Below are 23,052 nucleotides of genomic sequence, written 5' to 3'. Positions count from 1 at the left end.
TGGTTAGCACATTTGCCTCTCAGCGCTGGTATCTTGGGTTCAAGTGAAATCTGGGTGGGGTTTCCATGTTCTCCCATTGTCTGCATGGGTTTCCTCCAGGGTTTCCAATTTCCATCCACAGTCCAAAAACTCTACTCCAAATTGTCCTGGTGTGTGTGATTAAGTATGTGAATGAATGGCTTTATATGTGTATATCCAGATAAACACAGTGAAACTATAAATAAATACTTGTCTGTTTTCATAAATTGTTATTTAGCGTGTTATATTATTTTGCTGTGATGTCTAGGCGCTGACATCCATTCTTAACAGTTTATTTTATACTTTTCTGGTATTACATTTAAAACATGAATGCTCATAATTCACTTTTCTGAGAGTGTTTAATATGGGAAAAAGAGGTGGAGTTAGTGAATCAGTAGATTTTTGTTGTGGCCAGAGGTACTCTATAGCTACGGTATCTATAGAGTGAAGCTGAAGTTAGGTCAGTGTTGCTGGAGTGAATTGGCTTTCAGTCTCTTAAACACATTACTAGTGGAACGTACTATGATTTAATCTTGTGGAGTTAGTGTAAAATGACTGTGTAATGTTGTACAGTACAATGTATGCTGAGAATACTTGTAGCAGTGCATAATTTATACTTTGATAAATGCTTCGTCATTTTCCACATCGGGCACTAAAACAGCCACTGCTGTTCTGAGCCACCAGTGGCTGGATCCAAATTCCCCTAAAACCCCCAGCTAAAGCCTCCGCAGTATCATCACAACAAGCTGGCAGTGACAAACCAATCCAAATGTTACTACTGCGTCATCGGCTGTGAATCAGCATCAATAGGATATTGAACCAGACATTGAAAACATCATAATAGTAACAATGCAACAGCATCCATAATCAGATAATGGATGAATCTTGACATAGTATATTTGTTTTTCTTGATTGTGTCATGTTGAAGACTACAAATCTCCTCTATAGATGAAGGAAAAGAATAGTTTTGGATGCAGGATGTTGGATGAAAAGAGCATGACCCTGTTGTGAATTTCAGTGAAAATCCATTCGAGAAAAGGATTAGTGCCACTGTAGGCTTACATGCGGTTTGTCTGGTGTAATTGCAGCTCTATAGGTTTCCAGTTTGCTGTACAATATAGCAGCATCCATCTGTTGTGCTGGGTACATATATGACATCTAAGAAGTGGCAGCTGCGTTGTTTGGAATTGCTTTATCTCTGCAAGTTACAATGCTGACAGTTTCAGGTCAGGAACCTGATATTTAAAAGAGAGTTTTAGGCATAGTGCAATGAAGTAGGCACTTGCATTGCATGTGTGTGATTGTCACTGACAGACATGAACTCTTCTTTTATCTTGATTCATCACAACAGCCTGATTGTGAAGGCTCATATAAAGATGTCAAAATATCTTTATGTCAATTTAGGTTAATTACAGGGCGATAGGAATTTTCTTCAAGTATTTATTATGTAACTGGTTCATTTGGACCAGATGTCCTTCATCTGTTTTTAGTGTTTGCAGCAACCCCAGACTGCTTGATCATTGTTTTTTCATTGGAGCAGCAGTAAGAGCAGGCCTAAGATGACATGGTTTTTGGCTCTAGAGAGTAAGGAATACGCAGTCTGTGTACTGCACAGATTTGGCTGCAGAGAACAGGCTGGGCTCACTGTGGAGTAGATCAAAGAGTGGATTGGTGTAAATCCTGAAACTTCTGCTTTCAAAGTGAAAAGGTAGATGGAGATAGCATAGGTTTACCTACTCTCTTGTTAATCATTATTCATGACCTAAAATGTGTTTAAAACCTAATTAATAACAGATTGCAAACCATTTATAAACTTTTATAAGTGTATTCATATTCTAAAATGATGCAAGTTCTAGAAGTAGAAAAAAAAATTAAAGATAATTACATACTATTACACACATTAGAGATAGTTAATTTAGTGTGACCTTCTTGTGCTGCAAACACCGAAGCTAAACATTTTCAGTGACTGTTGATCACCTGCACATGGGTTTGGAGGACTTTTAGCCCATTCCTCTTTACAGTGCAGCTTCAGCTCTGTTATGCTGGTGGGTTTCCTCACATGACCTGCTTGTTTCAGCTCCCTCCACAACATTTCTAATGGATTAAGATCAGGAAAGGCTTGGCAATTCTGAAACGTGGACTTTATATTTGTTGTATCGTTTATTGTTAGAACATGTGAACTTATCCCAATAGAATTCACTGGTATACATTCATTGTTCCAACATATGTGACCAACATTGATGTGCCTCACACATGTAATATTGCATTGTGTTCCTCAATAAATGAATATTTTTGCCTCATTTATTTAATTGGGATCTCTTTTGACTACTTTCAGGATTTAACATTTGATGACTCTTAATGCAGTTAATGCAGTATGAAATTAAAACCGACTATAATCCCAGCCCTATAAGTAAGTACATATATGGCCAGTAGAGTGCTTTTGATGATTGAGCAAATATGACCGAAATAGTTACTGTTAATTACATGCTTCACTATAATTATTTTGGGGTAGTGTATTTGAGTGTAGAGGACGGGACTGGGCAGAGGATGGGTGGAGAGGGGTTATGGGTAATCAATAATGCAGATGGGGATGCTGGAGGCTGATGTGTAACCTGATTCTCTTGTTATGAGATGGAGAGACAGAGTCAGGGAGGAGGGGGAGCAATGGAAAGAGAAGATGAGAGAGACAGGAAGGGAAGGAGGTAGAGAGAAAAGCACACAGGGAGAGAGTAAACAGCTCTCTTCCATTTCCTCTCTTAAGGGAATTATGACAGTAGCCCATAATGGACACAGTAAAGACAGAAACCTCTTACTTTAAATTCCAGTGTTCTCTTCCAAAAATAGATATGCAAATACTTGCAAATAAACAATGTATGATGCAATTTACCTGTTGTCATACTAAAGCCAAATACCACTGGCTTTTTTATTGAAGAAATATGCTGTAAAAATTTCTGTAAATTTACAGTAAATTACAAACAAATTGTAATGAGTTTTGCTATGAATTTGAAGGTATTAAATTTCCCTACGTTCTACAGAATTAAAATGGGAAAAACTAGCCACATTGTGTCAAATTCCACAACATTTAACATAGGCCTTAAGGAAAATGTAATCTTTAAGTTAAAGCTGATATGCATTAGAATGAATAGACAATTGCGCTAGTAATTAAGTAGATGAGTGTGTCTCTGATTGTGTTTATATTAGAGGTGTACTCTTTGAAACAGTAGGTTCGTGTTGTGGTGGGTGGAGCTATATCCTAGTTACAGTATCTACAGAGTGAATCTGAAGTTGGATCAGTGTTGCTGGACTGAGCATGGTCTCAGTCTATGACTTACAATTTGTTTTTACTGCTGTAGCAGTACACAAGTTATTTTAAAATGCTAAATTGCAAAATGACTACTAGCACTGGCAGCAAGTTACTGTAAATTATATAGGATTTTCTCTGTAGTAAGTAGTTAACGTCTGACATTCATGGATAAATATAATATTAGTTCACTGAAGACGACACATGCTGCGTTAGAGCTCTGTCTCTCTGCTGTCTCTCCACATTGCCAAGTTACTGCCAATGCTGGGGACTATCTGTTCTTTCAGTCGTGCTATTATGTGGGTGGTTTTTAAACTGTATCAAAATAAAATTAAATTGTGAGTGTCCATTCGCTCTGTTGTTACTCAGATTGATTCAAGTGCTGAACCGGATTCAGAGGAAGCAGTGTATCTGGCCAGACTACAGTGTGTTTAGTGAGCTAGTCTCCAGTCTCCAGATTAGTTCATTGGGGTGTTATGTCTGCACTAAGATGGAATGTGGAGTATTGTGTGGGGGTAATGCCCTCAGGATTTCAAGACTTATTTTGGAGCCATTGTGATGAAAAAACACTTTCTGAACTCCCAGAAAATTAACATCCTAAAGCCATAGAGGTTTAGAGATGATAAGCCACTCATGGAATCAAAACAAATATTGAATTTACATTTTAATGTGCAACAAACATGTATGTGCATTCTGTAGCTCTACGTTTACAGACTGTAACAGACTGTGCTCTGCATACTTTGTAACCCTTCTAACCCCTGTTCTTCAATGGTCAGCACCATCACAAGAACAAATCAGAGCAGGTGGTATTTAAGTTGTGGATTGTTCATAGAACATAGAACAGCAGTGCTGCTTGAGCTTTTAAACACCTCTGTGTCACTGCTAGACTGAGAATATTCCACCAACAAGTAGGTGAGATAGACAAGACAAAATGGACCAAAGTGGATCAGACAATGCTCACTGACACACCAGCACTAGGTCAGTGTCACTTCAGGGCTGAGAATAATCCAGGTTTAGGATACTGGTGAACATTAATTCTAACAACTACAATACATAGGATTGGCTGAAACGGAAATCTTCAACTGGAAGGATTTTTAAATGTTTGTTTTTTTCTGCTTTGATTTGAGTGTGTATTTTTAGCTTTTGTGTGCGTGTGTGCCTGGTTACTGGCTGTCTTTCCTTTGTTGTGTAGTGTGAGGATTACTGAATTCCAGTAGTTTCTCAGTGACTATGCTCTGTGGCAGAAAGAACCTATTGTGTTCCATTTAAACCCTCACAGCTCCAAGTCACCATCAACACATTGGGTGTGTGTGTGTGTTTATGCATTCATGAGACATTCCTAGATAGTTGTGTGTGCTTATATATGTATTTGTTGGCTTGTTAGTTTTTGTGCATTTCCAAGACAAAAATCTCTGGATTTGTAGGAAATCCAGACAAATTCAAAGCTGACCTATAGAACCAATAATAACCAGATATAAACAAAACTCCTTGGTTACTCTAATAAATGTTAGGCTTAGAAGAATGTATTTGTACTATAGTGTATATGCCGTATAATATATAGGCTATAGTTATTTCCATTTATATAATATATATAGGCCTGGACGATAATGCCAAAACGTATATCACAATATATTTTATTTATATTTATATAAGTTTGGTCGATACGATATCATTCAGATATTGATATGAACAGTATAAAATCCACTGAAAACCTTCCAAGAAGAAATAAGAAACATGACATCACCATCAAACAGGAACCTACTGGCTTTGTCAATTACAATATTTTTAAACTAAATTGGTGGCATGGTGGCGCACCAGGTAGCGTCGCAGTCACACAGCTCCAGGGGCCTGGAGGTTGTGGGTTCGATTCCCGCTCCAGGTGACTGTCTGTGAGGAGTTTGTTGTGTTCTCCCTGTGTCCGCGTGGGTTTCCTCCGGGTGCTCCGGTTTCCTCCCACGGACCAAAAACACACGTTGGTAGGTGGATTGGCGACTCAAAAGTGTCCGTAGGTGTGAGTGTGTGAGTGAATGTTTGTGTGTGTCTGTGCTGCCCTGTGAAGGACTGGCGCCTGCTCAAGGGTGTATTCCGGCCTTGCGTCCAATGATTCCAGGTAGGCTCTGGACCCACCGCGACCCTGAACTGGATAACCGGTTACAGATAATGAATGAATTAAACTAAGTTTTAAACTGAGTGCTCTGAACTGACGGCAGCGCCCTGTAATGAATAGATGCTGTAAATAATGTATACTGAAATAGTGAAAATGTGTTTAAAAATCATATCGTTGTTAATGAAACATTTTACACTGCGCTATGTACTGATACAGAATTTTTGTCCAACCCTAAATATATATAGTATATGTTATTATTATTATTTATTATATTAGATGCCATCTTATATTCTATAAATGATCATAATTTATAATGCAAATGGGAGATATGTATGAACCTATGTCTTGATATTTCATAAAAAATCATGTGTTTGTGTTTATTACAATAGTGAGCATCTTGAGATTTTGTCACTTTGACCTCTTTGGTGTTCTCTTTAGCTCTGTAATGCAGTTATGTTAAGTCTGAAGCTGAGTAAAGTCAGCATATTAACACACAAACACACTGCAGTGCTGCTAAGGTCAGAAAATGCACACACACACACACACAAACACACACACCCACACACTGCAGGAAGCTGAGATATCTATTACACACATACACTCACACTCACATACACACTTTGCATTGAAAGATAAGCTCTGAGTGCAATCCCGTATTCTCCTAGTTGCATTGAAATTAAATTTTGCTAGCTTCTGTTTGCTATAGATTCTGGCTCTCTGTATTGTAGATATGTCAGAGATTAATATTCTTCTTCTTTTTCCTCTTCAAAACTTCAAAATAATTATCGGTTTTTGTAATTTGACTCAAGGTTATTACTCTAGGAAGGAAAACCCTTTGCCAGGAGGGCTTTGATATGTCTTTTTTATGTCTTTGTGGGTGTTAACACTAGGATTATTATCAAATCTTTGGTGGTAATGCAGAAAAACAAATGTCCAGCAAATTACTTGAACCCATAGAAGTCAGCAGATAACATGGTATAAATTATATGAATTTGATATTAGAAAAGAGATTCTGTCAAATGCACAGATTCTGAATTTTCAATCAATATCACATTTGTATTTTTAAGTAGAAAAGAACATATTTTATTGTGATTTAAATTTGATATTCTGATTTTCATTTGAAATTTCAATTGTGTGTGTTGTGTATCAACAGAAATTTATAGAATTTGAAGATGCGTTGGAGGCAGAGAAAAAGGACCTCCAGACACAAGTGGAATTTCTAGAATTGCAGGGAAAACAGATGGAACTGAAGACCAAGTATTATGCTGACCAGAGTGAGTGACACACACACACACACACACACACACACACATACACACACACACACACAGACACACACACACACACACACACACACACACACACAAAGACAGAGACAATCTGAGTTTGTAGTGCACATTCATCCAAACATATTTGCCCCTCATAATATAGAACACTATGGTATCAATGTGGTTTCTTTAGTTTCTCGTTTGGAAGAACGTGAGGCAGAGATGAAGAAGGAGTACAATGCTCTTCACCAGCGACACACTGAGGTAAGACTGTCTCCATTCAGCCTCTTACACACAAGCCAATTATTGTACAATATGTTTGGTATTAATTTATTATCCTAGCCGATCTGCTCAGTGAAACTAGTGACATATACAGCCACATTCGTCTAGAGTGTTCTAAATCACATAATGCATTCAGTGAAAGTGTAGAGCCCCTTCAAGAACCTTTGAAATGAGTTGTGTTCCAGAATGATCGTCCAACATCAGTACCACTTATGCATTTACGGCTGAATGCTACCAGATTTTTCAGGAATGTTCAAGGGTCTAGTCTCAATCCTTCTTGTAAATGTAGAAGCTATTATCACAAGAATGGAGTTCATATTCAAATTAATACAGCAAAAGAAACATTGGATGAGCAGGTATCTACAAAATATTGGTTCAGTTCTGTGCTGGTTTGAAACTAACTGATCAATCTGCCCTCTCTAAACAGTGGCAAACTATCACAGCGTTTTAAGAACATAATGTGTCTCAGTAGAGGTGTCGCCTGTAGTGAAGGGCAACTGTGAAACAATAGAATAATGCATCATCATGGCTCTGCATATATAGATCTTTACTTATGTGATGTTGATCCCTTCTCTCTTTTAGATGATTCAGACATACGTTGAACACATTGAACGATCCAAAATGCAACAACAAACCACCGGCAACCAGCCAGATTCCACTGGCTGCGGAAGGACGTGAGTGTGTGTGTGTATGTGTGTGTGTGTGTGTGTGTGTGTGTTTGTTTGTGTTTGTGTGTGTGTGTTTCTGTATGTATGATTTGAATGGGCATTGAACTAACTTTGCTGTTTGCATATCCACATTTCTAAACAAAAGCAACCATTACTTCTCCTGATTAGAAAATATTTCATATTGTCTTTGACTTGAGCCTTTGTTTCGGGTTTATGTGACTTAATAATCAAACATTTGACGTACAGAGAGATTCTGTACAGTGTTAGTGTTAAAATAATAAGGTAACCTTTTACAATAATGGTACATAATACATAACACTTAAGACAGTAATAAGCCTCACTAAATGGTTAGGTAATGTCACAATTAATCATTAAATTATTCATTAAGTAATAACAATAAACAAGAACTCTCATTAACTAGCATTTTATTTGTTTGTTTTTGTTTCTGTAATTACTTAATGATTAATAGTGACTTCATCATTTGGTAATGTATATTTTGTCTTGTTACTTAAGTATTGTTAATCAATAGTTGTAAACAGATAATAGATAAACAGATAATAATAACATAGAGTGATTTTATTTACTCTCAAAAGCGGTGAGTAAAACTACACTGACTGAGCAATTTACTTACTCACTCACTCACGAAATATACACTCATGTAATCCACGCAGGAATTTAACATGTAAATATTTTTTTAAAGCTAATTTATCATTTTGCCAAATTTGACCACGTCTTACTCTTTTTACAGAGTCTAGTGTTGTATTAGAAGTTTTATTTATACCTTTATTATGGTTTCCTCTGTTTGTCATGGATACTACACACTACAGCACACTACACACTTATCTCCCTCCCAAAAATACTAGTGTTTTTTAATTTGTAGTTGTGATTATATTTTTTAATCGACAGACACTACTAAGATAAATATCATTCCATTGTGTTTATCTTGCATTGATTCTTTATTTAACATTTAAACATTCATTATTTAAAGTTTCAGTCTTAAGAAGCAGCAAATTATGCAATTAATTAGTTAAATATTTTCAAAACTGTCTGACTCTCTTCTATAAGCGTTGATGATATAGCTTCAAAAGTATGGAGCTACTTCATGGCATGCAAATTAGGGGGCTAGTGTTCACATTCCTCTGATGATGCTCTCCTAATGCCTGTGTTTGTACTTGAGGATAACATCCTCCATATATTTTTTTCTCACTGTAATCCAATGTGTTTGTCTCCTCGTTGTGTGGGTGTTTCTCTGTGAATATATGGAAGTGAGATAAACAACACAGCAGCACCCCGTCTCTGTCTACAACAGCCTTTGCAATTTCAACCAGAGCTAGCGTTAGTATGGGACAAGGAGTGTAGTTAACTTTCTTTAGCATTTCGCATGGAATCACACGCTTTTATTTTTCACACTACATCTTTATTTGACTAACCATTTGGAAATTAAATAACATTAGAGACCAATATCCATCCCTAGTGTGTGAGAGCAAATTTAGTGTATCTTCCATGTATTGTCCATGTGCATATTTAAACTCTAAGCATTTGTTGCTTTTTGCTCATCCTGTTGTGCTGAATTCTTCTGTGTTGTTGTATTTTTATATTGTAGGTGTTTGTGTTGTTTTTGTATCTTAGCTTACGCATGCTGTATAATGAGGTGCGTACAGGCAGACTTAGTTTTGTCATTCTTGCGTCATAATAAAGAACCAAATGGCTCATCATTAGAACATCGGGCCTGGAGATGGTGTTGCTAGGCGCTGGATAGTGATGTTGGCTGACACTCCGTCAGTTCCTGCTTAGTCAGAGGCTTTGTCTTGTCTCGCCTACACACACACACACACACACAATTATGCACACTTTTTGCCCATGCATAATGGTACTTCCTCAAGTCTGACAAAAGCATTAGCTTACTCCATTTTATTGCCCCCCCCCACACACACACATACGCACACACACACACATGTACAGCACCTGCCAAAGGTCAGAGATCACCATTCAGTTATTCAGTTTTTAGTCAAGATGGCTATTAGGTAGAAGATTTTAATTTGCAGAGTTGAGAAACACAGCTAAATATAATTTAATAATATTCACTATTTATTGCATCCGCATTTTGCCTATTACAGTTTCCAGTCTCCAAATTCTGTGTTCCAGTCTTAGATGTTGGTTGTATGTTCTGCTTTGCACAATTCAAATAATCCCAAATCGTTAGTATCCATTTCACCGTAACTTCTTAAAAGCTTCACATCTTTTCAGGCCCATAGTGGGTACTTGTATTCTCATAGTGGAAGGGGGATCAGAAAAATCTAGTATGAAAGGCTGTCATATTTCCGTCTTTTTGTGTGAATGTTTGAGAATTATCCAATATCTTATCATCAGAAATGTGTTATGAAAGGTGGCTAATGATGTTGACAGCTATTTCGTCTGGAAAAGAAAATGGAGATCTCTATCTTTTGCACAGTGTCGTATGTTAATGTCCCCTAGATCTGCTTTGTTTTTTAAAAGGTGAAAATCATGATTCAGTGTTTGTGTGCTTTTTATAATTTTCTGATAGAATTTGAGGGTTAGACAATGCATTTAGTAAAGCTAGTTGAGTGTCCATAGAGTATAATAAATTTAATTTGCATTTTAAGCCATAAGCATTTTGTACTACTGTGAGTATTGTGTGTTTGGAAGAAAAGTGTCTTTGTCTTAGTGTCTGTTCAGTTTCTAATCTGAGTCTCTCTCATGCTGCTTTCTCTCTCTCTCTCTCTCTCTCTCTCTCTCTCTCTCTCTCTCTCTCTCTCTCAAATTCTCTCTCTCTCTCTCTCTCTCTCTCAAATTCTCTCTCTGACTTTCTCTCTTTCTGCCTCTATCTCTCTCTTTAACACACTACTTCTTTCTAAATCTAACTCTTCATCTGTTTCTCTATCTCCCTCTCTTTCTCTCATTTTTCTGTGCGTGTACCGCTGTGTTTGTCTTCTCAGTCAACGCAACACCTGGAGGAAAAGGTAAAAATGTCCCACAATCCTCTCTATTTCAGTTCCCCTTCTGACTCCAGCTAAAATTATTATAGCCATTATGGAAGATATGTTCTTCTCAAGTAAAAGGCCCAGTTCAATTTAGCAGTGCTCCAATTACAGATAAAGAAATCTACCTCTTTCTCCTCTGTGTGCGTGTCCATGCCCGTGTCCATTTCTGCGTCCCATTATTGGCTGATTTTTGCTTCTCTGTGTCCTTGACGGTTTGTGAAAAATGAAACTTACATAATTTTCCCTTTACTCCAAATGTATTTGATCTGTCCAGACATAGTTTCTTTCTGAATTTTGCTTCTTTGGTTTTAGTCTGGAGTTAAAGATAAGGCAAAGATAATGCAGCTAAGAAATAATAAGATTATGGAAGCTTACTTTCAAACATAATTGAAGATATATAATAACATAATTTTGGGAGTAGGACCACGCCCAAACTCCTCCTTTCAGCCCTATATACACCCCGCAAATTCACGTAATTTCCGCATCAGACAAACTCGCTTCATTTAGTTCAGGAGACGTATCTCAACCTGACTGCTTCACTACATCAGCTTGCTCCTCCGCGCTGGGTCATTCCTGCTGATCCCCATATTCTGAGCCATGTTCGGCCATTATCAAACCCACCGAGCTTCAGGTTTTAAAAAACTTTAAAAAGCTTCCACCTCCACCCTTTTCTCGTATTCATTTATCCAACGGGGATCCAAGAATGTTCAAAATAAAGAGTGATCATCCGAGCACAGAAGGCTATGGTTCAGACCCTAGCTCGAGCAAAAACATCACTTTGTAGCATTAGGAATCCTTAAATGTCTGCCATAATGTAAATATAACTTGCTCCCCTAAGTAAGTGACATACAATATTAAATTAGGTGTAGTGAATATCTGTCAGTAGTTTGGAACTGCTATGACTATAAACAATATGCAAATTTAAAGTTAAACACTTCCTAAATTATTACACTCTTGCCTTAAACCATGTCAGTTTTTTTAATTGATAGACTTGTTTGTGTGGTTCTGGCATTAAAAGAAATGCTATTAAATGTAATGTATTACAAAACAATATGAGCAATATTTAGACTTGGGTGTCTTCAACTACTGTTTTTGCCATGATTTAGTTACAATTTGAATAGCTAACTCGATGTCATACAATGGCAGGAACCACATAAACAAGTCTATCACTTAGAGGTCAGTTAACAACTCCACACTTTTTCAAGTGTTGTGGTTTATGTTTGTAATTATGCCTGTGTTATAGACTTCTAGAGTCAGTGCAAAACAAAAGAAGCAAACTTGAAACACCAAACATGTCTTGGGTGAATAACTACATTCTGAGGAAGGGGAAACCACTGTTTATTTGATTTATCAGCAGATTGTTCCTTAAAGTGATTTACTTTTGTATATCTCATGTATTATCCTTTTCTCTTTTGTCCTTTCCCTCCCTGTTGCTCCCTTTCTCTCTCTCCCTCTCTAGTAAAGCGGACCGCCCTCCTTCGCTGAGTCTCTTTCCCAGTGGGGATGGTATGGTACGTGGGGGTCCCGGGGGGGCTAGGACCACCTCTTCAGACACCTGGCATGCCAGCGATCTGGGCCGAGCCGTCTACGCCCCTGGCTTCCAGGTGCTTCAGACAGACCCATGCCAGGGGGAGGAGTCATGACATCATCGTCTCGTCTGCTACACTCTTTTACACATGCTTAACTAACACGTTCTTAAGTTTGGTGTGGTTACTGTCTTCCTGAGCTGTTATCATTCCAGATGCCTGTAGGACTGAAGGGGTGCATGACTTTTAATTTGTTGCCCTTTTGATTTCACCTGATATTCTTCCTCTGTAGAATATTATTTTCAACAACAAAACATGGGTTTTGTTGTCACTGATGTTTTTTCCCCACTGATTGAATTATGGATGTGCTCTAAATGTTTTAAGACAGAAAGCATAATGGCTCAGTCAGATTTCAGGGAGATTCTGAAAGAAAATTTATAAAATAATGTTTACAATATTAAGAGCAATTATATTTGCCTGCATATGTTCATGTATGGCCATACTTCCTGTTTTCTGTCTGACTCATTAGTCACATGACTTTGAGTGGCATTATTTACTTACATAAGTTACTAATTTGTGGACATGTGTTTTATTTTTATTTATTATTATTATTATAATTATTTTTAAAGATGGTTATTGTAAACAATAGTGCAATCAGTTTGTATGACTATGTGTGTATATGTGTGTACCTTATTGAAGATTATGCTTCTGTACTAGTGCATCACTACAACAGATCTTAAAAAAATATGATTATATGGTATTGATTTATGTGAGTTAACACCCTTGTCATTTACTAAGATGTATGTGTTTCTGCTTCTTCTTTAAGGAGGATGGCTCAGAGTCAGACTCTATTGCAGCCACACCCAGCAGTACAGGCAGCAACACACCCACTTCGTCTGTTCCCTCGGCAACAGTCACGCCCCTCAATGAGTCCATGCTGCCGTCCGGGGAGTTTGTGGTGTCCCGGGGCCGTGGCCGCAAAAATGCCAAGAGACTGAGTAGAAACATGGAGGTGCAGGTCTCTCAGGAGACCAGAAATGTCAGCATCGGTGAGGGAGGGAAAGATAATTCACACATTTTACTTTTTTAATTGCCATATTTTTTCAGTATTTTGTTTTAGAACATTAATGTTATGGCTGTCTCTGATAACTTTAGAGAGAGAGAGAGATAGAGAGAGAGAGAGTGAGAGAGAGAGATAGAGAGAGCGCTGCTGTATTTACTTTTCTGCACCTCCAAATATTCAATGTTAGAAATAACTTATGTTTTCTATTTCTCTCAGTCCAGGTAATCCCAAACAAATTTAGTGATAATAGGCCTGAGTTCTGTGGTGGCCCTTAACTAAAGCAAGAGTGCAAAGATAAAAGCTTTAAAAGCTTTTTTATAAGGCACTTTATTATAAAAGGCCATATTAATTGTATTTGTTCTTTGCACAAATAATCTTTGTTAAATAACTTCAAAATGCCAGCTGCCACAAACGTTTTGTGATGAAAATGGTTTGGAATATTATCTCTTAAATTGAACATTATTAAAGGATTAATAAACTTTGGATCATAAAGAAAATCCCCTATGCTCTGTGTGTGTTTGCAGGTATGGGGAGCAGTGATGAGTGGTCCGAGTTTCAGGAAATCATAGATTCTACACCAGAGCTGGACATGTGCATGGATCCACGTATTTATGGTGGAGGGAACAGGTATAAAAAACAAACTAGACAGTTTACAGTGACTATATATTTACAGAAAGTGTAAAAACAGAACTTAAATGAACTGAAATGTGCATCTATTTGATGTCAACATTCTGATAGCATATTAGATATTCAAAATTTTGTATATACTCACTCCAAAAGCAAAATTTAACATTTAACATTTGCGAATTCTCAAACATTTGTCCAAAAAAAATAACTTCTGAATATTTTTGTGTGTATTCCTTCATATTTTTGCCAAAAACATTTTGTGCACAATATTCTAAAAAACCTGAATACATGCAAATATTTGGAACCATTTAGTAAATTATGCCGTGAGGAATGGCGGGAGCTTCCGTTTGAAAACAGACGTTTTTGAATAAAAATGTATTGTTCAGTAAAACTAAAAATTGTATTGTCAGCTTTTTTCTTACTAGACTCTTATTTTTGTTTACTTAGTCCCTCTCAGGGCATAGTGAATGAAGCATTTGGCATCAACACAGACTCACTGTACCATGAGATCAAAGATGCTAAATGTGGCATCATTGGTGACGTGGATTCTGGGGCAGAGCTTCTCGGTAAGCTTCCAACCAGCTGACTCCTTGGCTTTTCTGACCTTTTTACCTTTACTGCAGTATTGATTTCATATATAGATAAATTCAGGTATGACTGATGTTTTGTCCATTACCTGAATTTATGATTTCTCATTATTTCCAACATTTTAAGCAATGGCTATGTAAGCAGATGTGTCAAAGGCCTTGATTGTTGCACTATGCACTCAAACCTGCATGGCCTCTTGTATACGGACTCTCTGCTGGATGTACCCGCACTCCCTCACTGTGAAGGCTGCTGGAATGTCACACTTGCCTCATTGCTGTGGCACTTCTTCAATCATGGAATGCATTTTTACAACAAAAGACCAATCTTTCATTTGAGCACATTTGGATGAAAGAGTGCTGCTTTTTTTTCAGTTCGTTTTTGGGTTGGGGCTTTGGTTTTTACGTTACTGTGAAGGCAGAACTTCATTTGATTTGTTTATCTCAGTGTGAAGGTGGAGCTTTGATTTGAATGGCCGTCTCACTCACTGACCCTTGACCCCTTTCTGTGCTTCCTTCCTGTGTGTGCTTCTCCTGGCCATGTCCCTAGGGGAGTTCTCAGGTGTGTATCACTGATTGGTCCATATTTTATTATTTCTCTGCTCTTTTTTCTTTCACATATTTGTCATGTTTGGTATGAAAAGAGCATTAATGAAATGAATAAATTTATAGATTAAAAGACAGTCTGGTTATCTGAAGATTAATGCACTGCAGGTTCAGTCGCCTTGACAATTAATGATCAAGAGAACTGAAATACTTTCCAGATATAATTTATAAATGGGCATTACAACCCTTGTTATCTACAGACAGAATGCATAGCCAGTGATGTAGAGGCTAATACATATATTATGTGATGCTAGTTGTCATTAGTGACATAGCTAATGTCACTATAGAGGATTATCAAAATGAAAAATAAGCCAGCTAGCGACAAACATCTAAGCAGCCTGTGTCTAAGTATCCAACCCAATGTCTTTCAAAATGTACTTCTCCTCCATCAGCCAGGGATTCGTCTATTATTTATAGCAATAAACTTAATTTTAGAGACCCTGGGTAGATATGTGATTAATGCACATTTTTCTTTTCCTAAGTGATATTTTGAGGCCCAAATACTTCTACTAATTATACTAATCTTAGAACATGTGACCATTCAAGTAGTTGTCCTCCAATTTGCTGTGTATACAAACCAAAAGTTTGAGTTCAACCTACAGATATTTGATGAGCTGCATTTTGATTTTGCACTAATTGATTTTTGCAGAAATAAGAATGGCTATTGTGTACTTGGCAGTACTTAGTGAGCATGGGTCTGATTCCCAGCACAGGCAGGAACACCACAATATTCTGCTAAGAATCCTAGTGCAAGGCTCTAACATTACATTGGCATACATCTGTTACATTAATAGAAATTGTAATTCTCTCTGGATAAATGTGTTTACTAACTAAGTGTTGATCAACTCTGTGTGTGTGTGTGTCTGTTAACAAGACCAAAAAATGTTTTATTGTTAAAGCTTCAGGGTGTACCAAACAGTCAACATATGGATGTTTAGCTACAAAATACCTCGTTTTGAATTAGCTGCAAATTTACATATATGCCTATTCAACCGTCCACATCAGTTTAGCTCACTATAGCACATTCATTTTGAAGTTTTAAGGAGTGTTTTGGCCTGGATTTTGCCTTTGAATAATGGGAAAATGCAGTTAGAGCAGTGCTGTTAAGTTACAGTAACAAAACCACATTAAGTAGGGTAAATAGAATAAGTAAAGTTAAATAGTGATCAAACAAAATAAATCATGATTGTCTCTGTAGGTGAAAGCACAAAAATATAAAATATAAGAGCAAGATTTAGGTCCTTTGACAGACATCCCTAATTACTTCTGTTTTCTCTTTCTTCTTTTTTCTCTCTATCCCATTCTTTTCATTATCTTTTCGCCATAATCTTCTTTTTGTATTTCTTACATTTTATACCTCTCTGTCTTTACTTTTACATTCTCTTTTTCCTCTTATTCTCTATCGCCCTCCTCTCTTTTTTATTTCTCTTTCTCGCTCTCTCAGTGCGGGATGATTTCTTTGGTAAGGCTTTGGCCCTTCTGATTCCACTGTTTGTGTGTTTTCAGTGTCTCATGCTTACACACCAATGTGTGATGTAATTCCTCTCCCTTCTTGCGCTGTGATATCATTTTCTGCAGTGCTTCTGCTATGGCATTAGAATCCTCTTTTATCTGAGGCTGCTTTGTGCTGTGCTTTTGAATGGCCAGCTTTTATTATATATTTAATTGTGTCTATTTAAGTAATTTAATTTTTAAATTTGAACTGTCTGTCTTTTAGTCAATATAAATATTCATCTTTTTAATGTCACTTCTTGATTCTGTATTTGTAACACTCCTTTTCCTTTACAAATACCCTGATCAAAAAGTTTAGTCCAAGTTTACAGTTTATAGTTGGTCTTTAGGCCTATGTCTTGATCCCACAAAATTTTTAATGACACTGTATTATGGTACATTGTGTATGACGACTCGCATGCATCTGCTATGTTGTTTTCATGGGTCAATGCTACATCTGATAATATTGTGTTTCACAGGAATGGGAAAAGAAGTGGAGAATCTTCTCACAGAAAACAAACAGCTACTGGAGACCAAGTAAGAAAGCACAATATTTGCACATAACTTTTAAAAGTTACCTTTAGCAAAAAAACATGCTTTCCAATTTTCCACTTAATTTATGTGTAGTCAATCAGCACAGTCAAGTTTAAGGTCCAAATTTTGTCTTTATTTAATGCTGGAGCTAAAAAATGACTGTTGTTTTGCATTTTTATTTGTAAGAACATCCTCGCATCTTCTCGATCCACTGTGTGTTCATGCCTTCATATAGGTCAAGCATAAGCATGTTGTTTATGTGATTTAGGACACAGTATTGCTTACTGTAAAGTAAAGCTGAGTCTCACACACACAGTTACATGGAGAAGGATGTTTCTCCCAAATTTTCCCCCAGTGTTCTTCCAAGAGAAATGAAGAGAGCCACTTTTTCTTTTTTTAACTGTAACCAGTTTTACCTTATTGGAGCTCAACATGCTTGGAGGAGAATGTGAACTGCACAATTCTATTTATTCCTGCACTGGCTAGCAAGTGAGGATTAGGTCAGGATTAGGATAGAGCCAATATCTAAGCAGCTGTGTATTACAGGAGTCCTTTAATAATACAGTTCAGTTCAGTTCAGTTCACGAAAGGGCTTAGAGAATTTTTTTTAAATTTAGCCTCATATATCCACTAAACCATAAACTTAGAATGAATTTAGTGCTTGGAGTAGTTTTCACAGTTTATTTGAAAATTATGAAGATTATGAGAATTTATAAAATTCAAAATATACATGTTTTTACTCTCTCCACTCTGTATAGGAACGCTCTAAACATTGTGAAGAATGACCTCATTGCCAAAGTGGATGAGTTGTCTGGAGAGCAGGAGGTTCTGAAGGAGGAACTGGAGACTGTCAAACAGTCCAAAAACAAAGTGGACTCCAAAGTCAAGGAGTTAGAGGAGGAGCTGAAGAGGTAATATAAGGATGTTTCAGAGTGTGTTTCTGTGTGTATTTTTGCTTTGTATGTGTATGAGTGTCTGAGTAATTTCTGTAGTATAGTTTGTGACTGCAACTCTCTCTTGCTCCTCAGGTTGAGAGCTGAGGCTCTGGGAGCATCTCAAGACTCCAAAGATGAAGGAGGAGAAGATGTGAGTGAAAGTTCTATATATTTTACAATTTTACATTTTACATTTTATTGAATCCAGTAAGTCCCACTTATTCCCTTTCTTACTGAAATAATTTGGATAAAAATTAAACATACAAAATTGTATCCATCAGACACCAAATATGTCTTGGGTTTGTAGACACTTGATCATTTATAGACACTTGATCATCCAATGATTTGTCTTGGATGAATAGCTCTGTATCAGCAACCTCCCTCCACCTCATCCCAACGCTATTGAATAGTGCCCCAACACTCCAGAGGATGCAGCTCCACTGCTCCACACCCCACTATTAGAGAATGTATAAAGCTTCTTAAAATGGTTGAATGCACTAATTAAAAGATGTTTTGTTATATTTTTGAACATATGGTCTAAATTTAGGAAAAATTAGATAAAAGATTTTTATCCAAACTCATTTTTATACTCATGACTATATAACTTTCTTGTCCCAACTTGTGTTGCCTTGGTACCTAATATCTCATAACTGAATCTGCTGTTTAACATCCAGTCTCATCCATAAGTTACTTTAACAAACTTGTGATGCTCTGCTGAAGCTCTAATACACTAACCCTACATTCCTGCTTTGGTTTGTGTGTCTCTGCTGGTCTGTGTGAATGGTGCAGTATTCATCTCCACTGCAGGATGATGTAGCCATGGCTCAACGGCGTAGGTTCACAAGGGTGGAGATGGCGCGAGTGTTGATGGAGCGCAATCAGTACAAAGAGAGACTGATGGAGCTCCAGGAGGCAGTCCGCTGGACAGAGATGATCCGGTCAGACACATACACAAACATAGAAATGATTAGCAAAATTATCACTATTATGAGGGAAACCTCTCTTCCCCCCATTTAAAATGTTGCATGTTATAAACATATATGTTTTCACTCTCTCTACTCTGTAAATCATATTACATTTTATCATTTAGTGCTTTATTTTTGTATGTAATAAATAAGCAGTTTTCTATTAGACTCTATTAATCAATTGTGTTAGATCATTTTACCTGGTGAAATGGTATTATATTAAAATATAATGCAAAATTAATTTACTTATTTTATTAAATAATTATAGGACATGACATACATCTTTCTGCTAATGTGCTCCTCTTCAAATTCTGTAATTTTTTAACTCACATGTGGTCATGTGTCTCTTTCACAGAGCTTCCAGAGAGAGTCCACAAATCCAGGAAAAGAAAAAGTCAACAATCTGGCAGTTGTGAGTTGTGAGATGTAATAGAAAAGTGAGAGAGTAATTATAAAGTAGATTGTGAGTCTCTGATGGTGTTTCTGAAAGAGGTATACTCTTTGAAACAGTAGGTTGTTGTTGATGTGGCAGGAGCTATAGCTAAATTATGCAATATATATATATATATATATATATATATATATATATATATATATATATATATATATATGCAATATTATGGATTTTAAGCTTAAAAATTGCACTATAATTAGTCTACAATATTGTAAACTACAATACTATATATGGACAATACTTCACTGATAGCTAAAGTGAGGGCTTTTATTAACACTAGGGGTGGTTTAAGCCTAGTTCTGGACAACACAGCTTTTTGAATAGTGATTTTTCCATTGAAAAGAGAATGTAGTCCAGGATTAAGCTCATTTCCTGTCTGGGAAACCAGCCCCATGAGTTGTAATCTGGTATTTTTGTAAAGAAAATGTTTTTACACTGAACCTCTGTCTCCTTTTCCCCAGCTTTGCTCGCCTATTCAGTTCATCCGCCAGTCCTCCTCCAGTGAAGCGGCCATATACCAGTGTCAATATTCACTACAAATCCCCCTCACTTGCAGGCTTCAACCAGAGACGCTCTCACACCATGTGCCAGATCTCCACCTCCAACCACACACTCGAGTTCTTCCCTGAAGAGTGAGAACCTGCAGCACGCACATAAACGCATACACGTCCTGTACACACTCACCTGCAAAGACACACAAGTACATTAATACACATACACATAACATATACTAGGGGGCACAATTCACAGTATTTCATTATTCTCCTTTTATTAACTGCATTACTCCATGTTCAAATAAAGAAATTGTATATAAATGTATGAAATAACTGAATCTGAAGCCCCTTATAGTCAGACTTCATATACATTTTTACTTCCAGCTTTCTGTTTCCCAAGAAGAAGTTTCTGTACTCCACTATCCTGTTTCCTCTCTGTTACTTAAACTGTTTTCACATATGACCTCTTCTAACTCTAAGCAGAGGAGAACTCGTAAAATGCCGTATTATGAACATTCTGCAAATTGAGTAACTTCTAAAGAAGCACAATGTATGATGATGCAATTGTGATTTAACGACCGGAACCAGCCAAGTATTCATTACTGTTATCAAACAAGGTTTCATCGCCAGGATTGATAATGATTCTTTATGTTCCATATGCTTTTGAAATCTGGAAAATGGGAAATGCAGTGAGCTATTCACCCTGAAGTATAGCCATCATGATTTGATGTATTGCCCACCCCAAATATCCCTTCATATTCACACTCGGTCACATGTATATAATTACATATGTCAATCTATTTGTGTTTCTCTGTGATGTCTTTGTCTTTACACACTTTGAGCCATTACATTAATTGTCTATTATAATATGACAAATGCTTGTCTCTTCATCCATGTTTTCTCCTCTGGGCTAGCTAACAATTCCGCAATGCTGTGCTGCCTTTATTGCTGCACAACACTTACATTTACAACCATACACTCATTCCACACTCTGATCAGGTAAACAAACAAGTCCCAGTACAATGCATGTGTGCTAATAGCTGGGCTTCTTTGAGCATCTGTGTGGTATTCCCCTCTGTCTCACTTCTAACTCACGGCTCCATGTCACTCTCTGTCTCTGTCAATCTATCTATCGCTCTGTCTTACTCAATCTATTTGTCTGTCTCTCTTCTCTATCAGTCCGTCTTTGTTGTGTGTTCTTTTTGGCCGTTGCTGGCTGGCTGGCTCCTTGGCGCTCTCTCTCGCTGACTGCTGCACCCCCTGTCTCTCTCTCTCTCTCTCCCTCTCTGCTTCTATAGACTGCCCAGTAATGGTGTTGCGTCTCTCCTCAGCGACTCTGCACTTTCAGTGCGTCGAGAGCAGCGTCGTGAGCAGTACCGGCAGGTCCGTGAGCATATGCGCCGAGATGATGGCCTCATGCAGGCTTGCGGCTGGAGTGTACCACCTCGATTTAAACAGGTAGCTGCTCTCCCCGTCTCCGTTTACTTTTTTCACCCCTCATATCAACCCATAGCTCCTGAGCTCTTATGGCTGGATCAACTCCATCTGTGGAGTGGGAGTCCACTTTTGATTGCAGTAATCTTGAAAAAACTAAAACTAATTTGATGTGCTATGTGAACATTATCTGACAATATTTTACCGTATGCCATCATTTATAAGGCTACATGACATAAGCCTTTCATGACGACTGACATAAATATACACTGCTTAAATAAATAAAAGGAACACTAAACACATCCTAGATCTCAATGAATTAAATATTTCAGTTGAAAATCTTTTTTCATTACATAGTGAAATGCGTTGAGAACAAAATAACATAAATAAAATGATCAATGTAAATCATAATTATTATACCATGGAGCTCTGGATTTGGAATCATACTCAAAATAAAAGTGTAAAATCAAATTACATACAGGCTGATCCAACTTCAATTCCTCAAGACAAGTTAAAATGAGGCTCAGTAGTTTGTGTGGCCTCCACGTGGCTGTATGACCTTCCTACAATGCCTGGGCATGCTCCTGATGAGGCAGCAGATGTTCTCCTGTGGGGTCTCTTCCCAGACCTGGATTAAAGCATCAGTCAACTCCTGAACAGTCTGTGGTGCAACATGGCATTGGTGAATGGAACGAGACATGATGTCCCAGATGTGCTCAATTGAATTTAGGTCTGGGGAATGGGCAGGTCAGTCCAAAACATCAGTGGCTTTATCATGCAGGAACTGCTGACACACTTCAGCCACATGAGACCTAGCATTGTTATGCATCAGAAGGAACCCAGGACCCACTGCACCAGCACATGGTCTCACAGTGTGTCTGAGGATCTCATCCTGGTACCTAATGGCAGTCAGGTTACCTCTCATTAACACATGGAGGGCTGTGCGGCCCTCCAAAGAAATGCCTGCCCACACCATTACTGACCCACTGCCAAACTGGTCATGCTGGAGGATGTTGCAGGCAGCAGAACGTCCTGCATGCCGTCTCCAGGCTGTCACATATATGCTCAGTGTGTACCTGCTCTCGTCCGTGAAAAGCACAAGGCACCAATGGCGAATCTCTCAATCTTGGTGTTCTCTATCAAATGCCAATCGCCCTGCATGGTGTTGGGCTGTACGCACAAGCCCCACTTGTGGACGTCAGGCCCTCATACCACTCTCTTTGGTTGCACAGAAACATGGATATTAGTGGCTTACTGGAGGTCATTTTGCAGGGCTCTGGCACTGTTCCTCCCATTCCTCCTTGCACAGAAGAGGAGGTAGCAGTCCTGCTGTTCGGTTGTTGCCCTCCTCTGCCCCCCTCCACGTCTTCTGGTGTACTGGCCTGTCTCCTGGTAACTCCTCCATGCTCTGGACACTGTGCTGACAGACACAGCAAACCTTCTTGCCACAACTCACATTGATGTGCCATCCTGGATAAGCTGCACTACCTGAGCAACTTCTGTGAGGTGTAAAACATCAGCCAGTAAGGATGAGAACAGAGAAATGGTCTGTGGTCTCCACCCGCAGAACCACTACTTTATAGGGGTTGTCTTGTTGATTGCCTCTCATTTCTGCCTGTTGTCTGTTCCATTTGTACAACAGCAGGTGAAATTGGTTCACAATCAGTGTTGCTTCCTAACTGGTTATGTTTAT

At 37.9% G+C, this 23,052-nt stretch overlaps 1 protein-coding gene across 15 annotated transcripts in view; it reads left to right on the top strand.

Moving 5' to 3' along the window:
- The window catches only part of mapk8ip3 (mitogen-activated protein kinase 8 interacting protein 3), a 39,400-nt gene that overhangs the window by 2,752 nt on the left and 13,596 nt on the right, over window positions 1–23,052 (top strand). For 3 of the 15 annotated variants that reach the window (XM_066642686.1, XM_066642685.1, XM_066642681.1), the window contains exons 2-16: window positions 6,580–6,700; window positions 6,888–6,958; window positions 7,559–7,650; window positions 12,106–12,250; window positions 12,999–13,221; window positions 13,760–13,862; window positions 14,310–14,428; window positions 14,997–15,008; window positions 17,023–17,080; window positions 17,836–17,988; window positions 18,106–18,163; window positions 18,802–18,950; window positions 19,333–19,389; window positions 19,893–20,063; window positions 21,224–21,383. In XM_066642686.1, coding sequence (XP_066498783.1) covers window positions 6,580–6,700; window positions 6,888–6,958; window positions 7,559–7,650; window positions 12,106–12,250; window positions 12,999–13,221; window positions 13,760–13,862; window positions 14,310–14,428; window positions 14,997–15,008; window positions 17,023–17,080; window positions 17,836–17,988; window positions 18,106–18,163; window positions 18,802–18,950; window positions 19,333–19,389; window positions 19,893–20,063; window positions 21,224–21,383 — 1,692 coding nt within the window. The remainder of the gene's footprint in view (window positions 1–6,579; window positions 6,701–6,887; window positions 6,959–7,558; window positions 7,651–12,105; window positions 12,251–12,998; window positions 13,222–13,759; window positions 13,863–14,309; window positions 14,429–14,996; window positions 15,009–17,022; window positions 17,081–17,835; window positions 17,989–18,105; window positions 18,164–18,801; window positions 18,951–19,332; window positions 19,390–19,892; window positions 20,064–21,223; window positions 21,384–23,052) is intronic. The other 12 variants (XM_066642694.1, XM_066642697.1, XM_066642682.1 and 9 more) reach the window with 8 other exon arrangements.

The sequence above is a fragment of the Hoplias malabaricus genome, chromosome 13 (assembly GCF_029633855.1).
Source record: "Hoplias malabaricus isolate fHopMal1 chromosome 13, fHopMal1.hap1, whole genome shotgun sequence".
In the NCBI taxonomy this organism is placed as follows: Eukaryota; Metazoa; Chordata; class Actinopteri; order Characiformes; family Erythrinidae; genus Hoplias; species Hoplias malabaricus.
The sequence above is the reverse complement of the archived record's forward strand: the minus strand, read 5'-3'. Positions and strand labels throughout refer to the sequence as shown.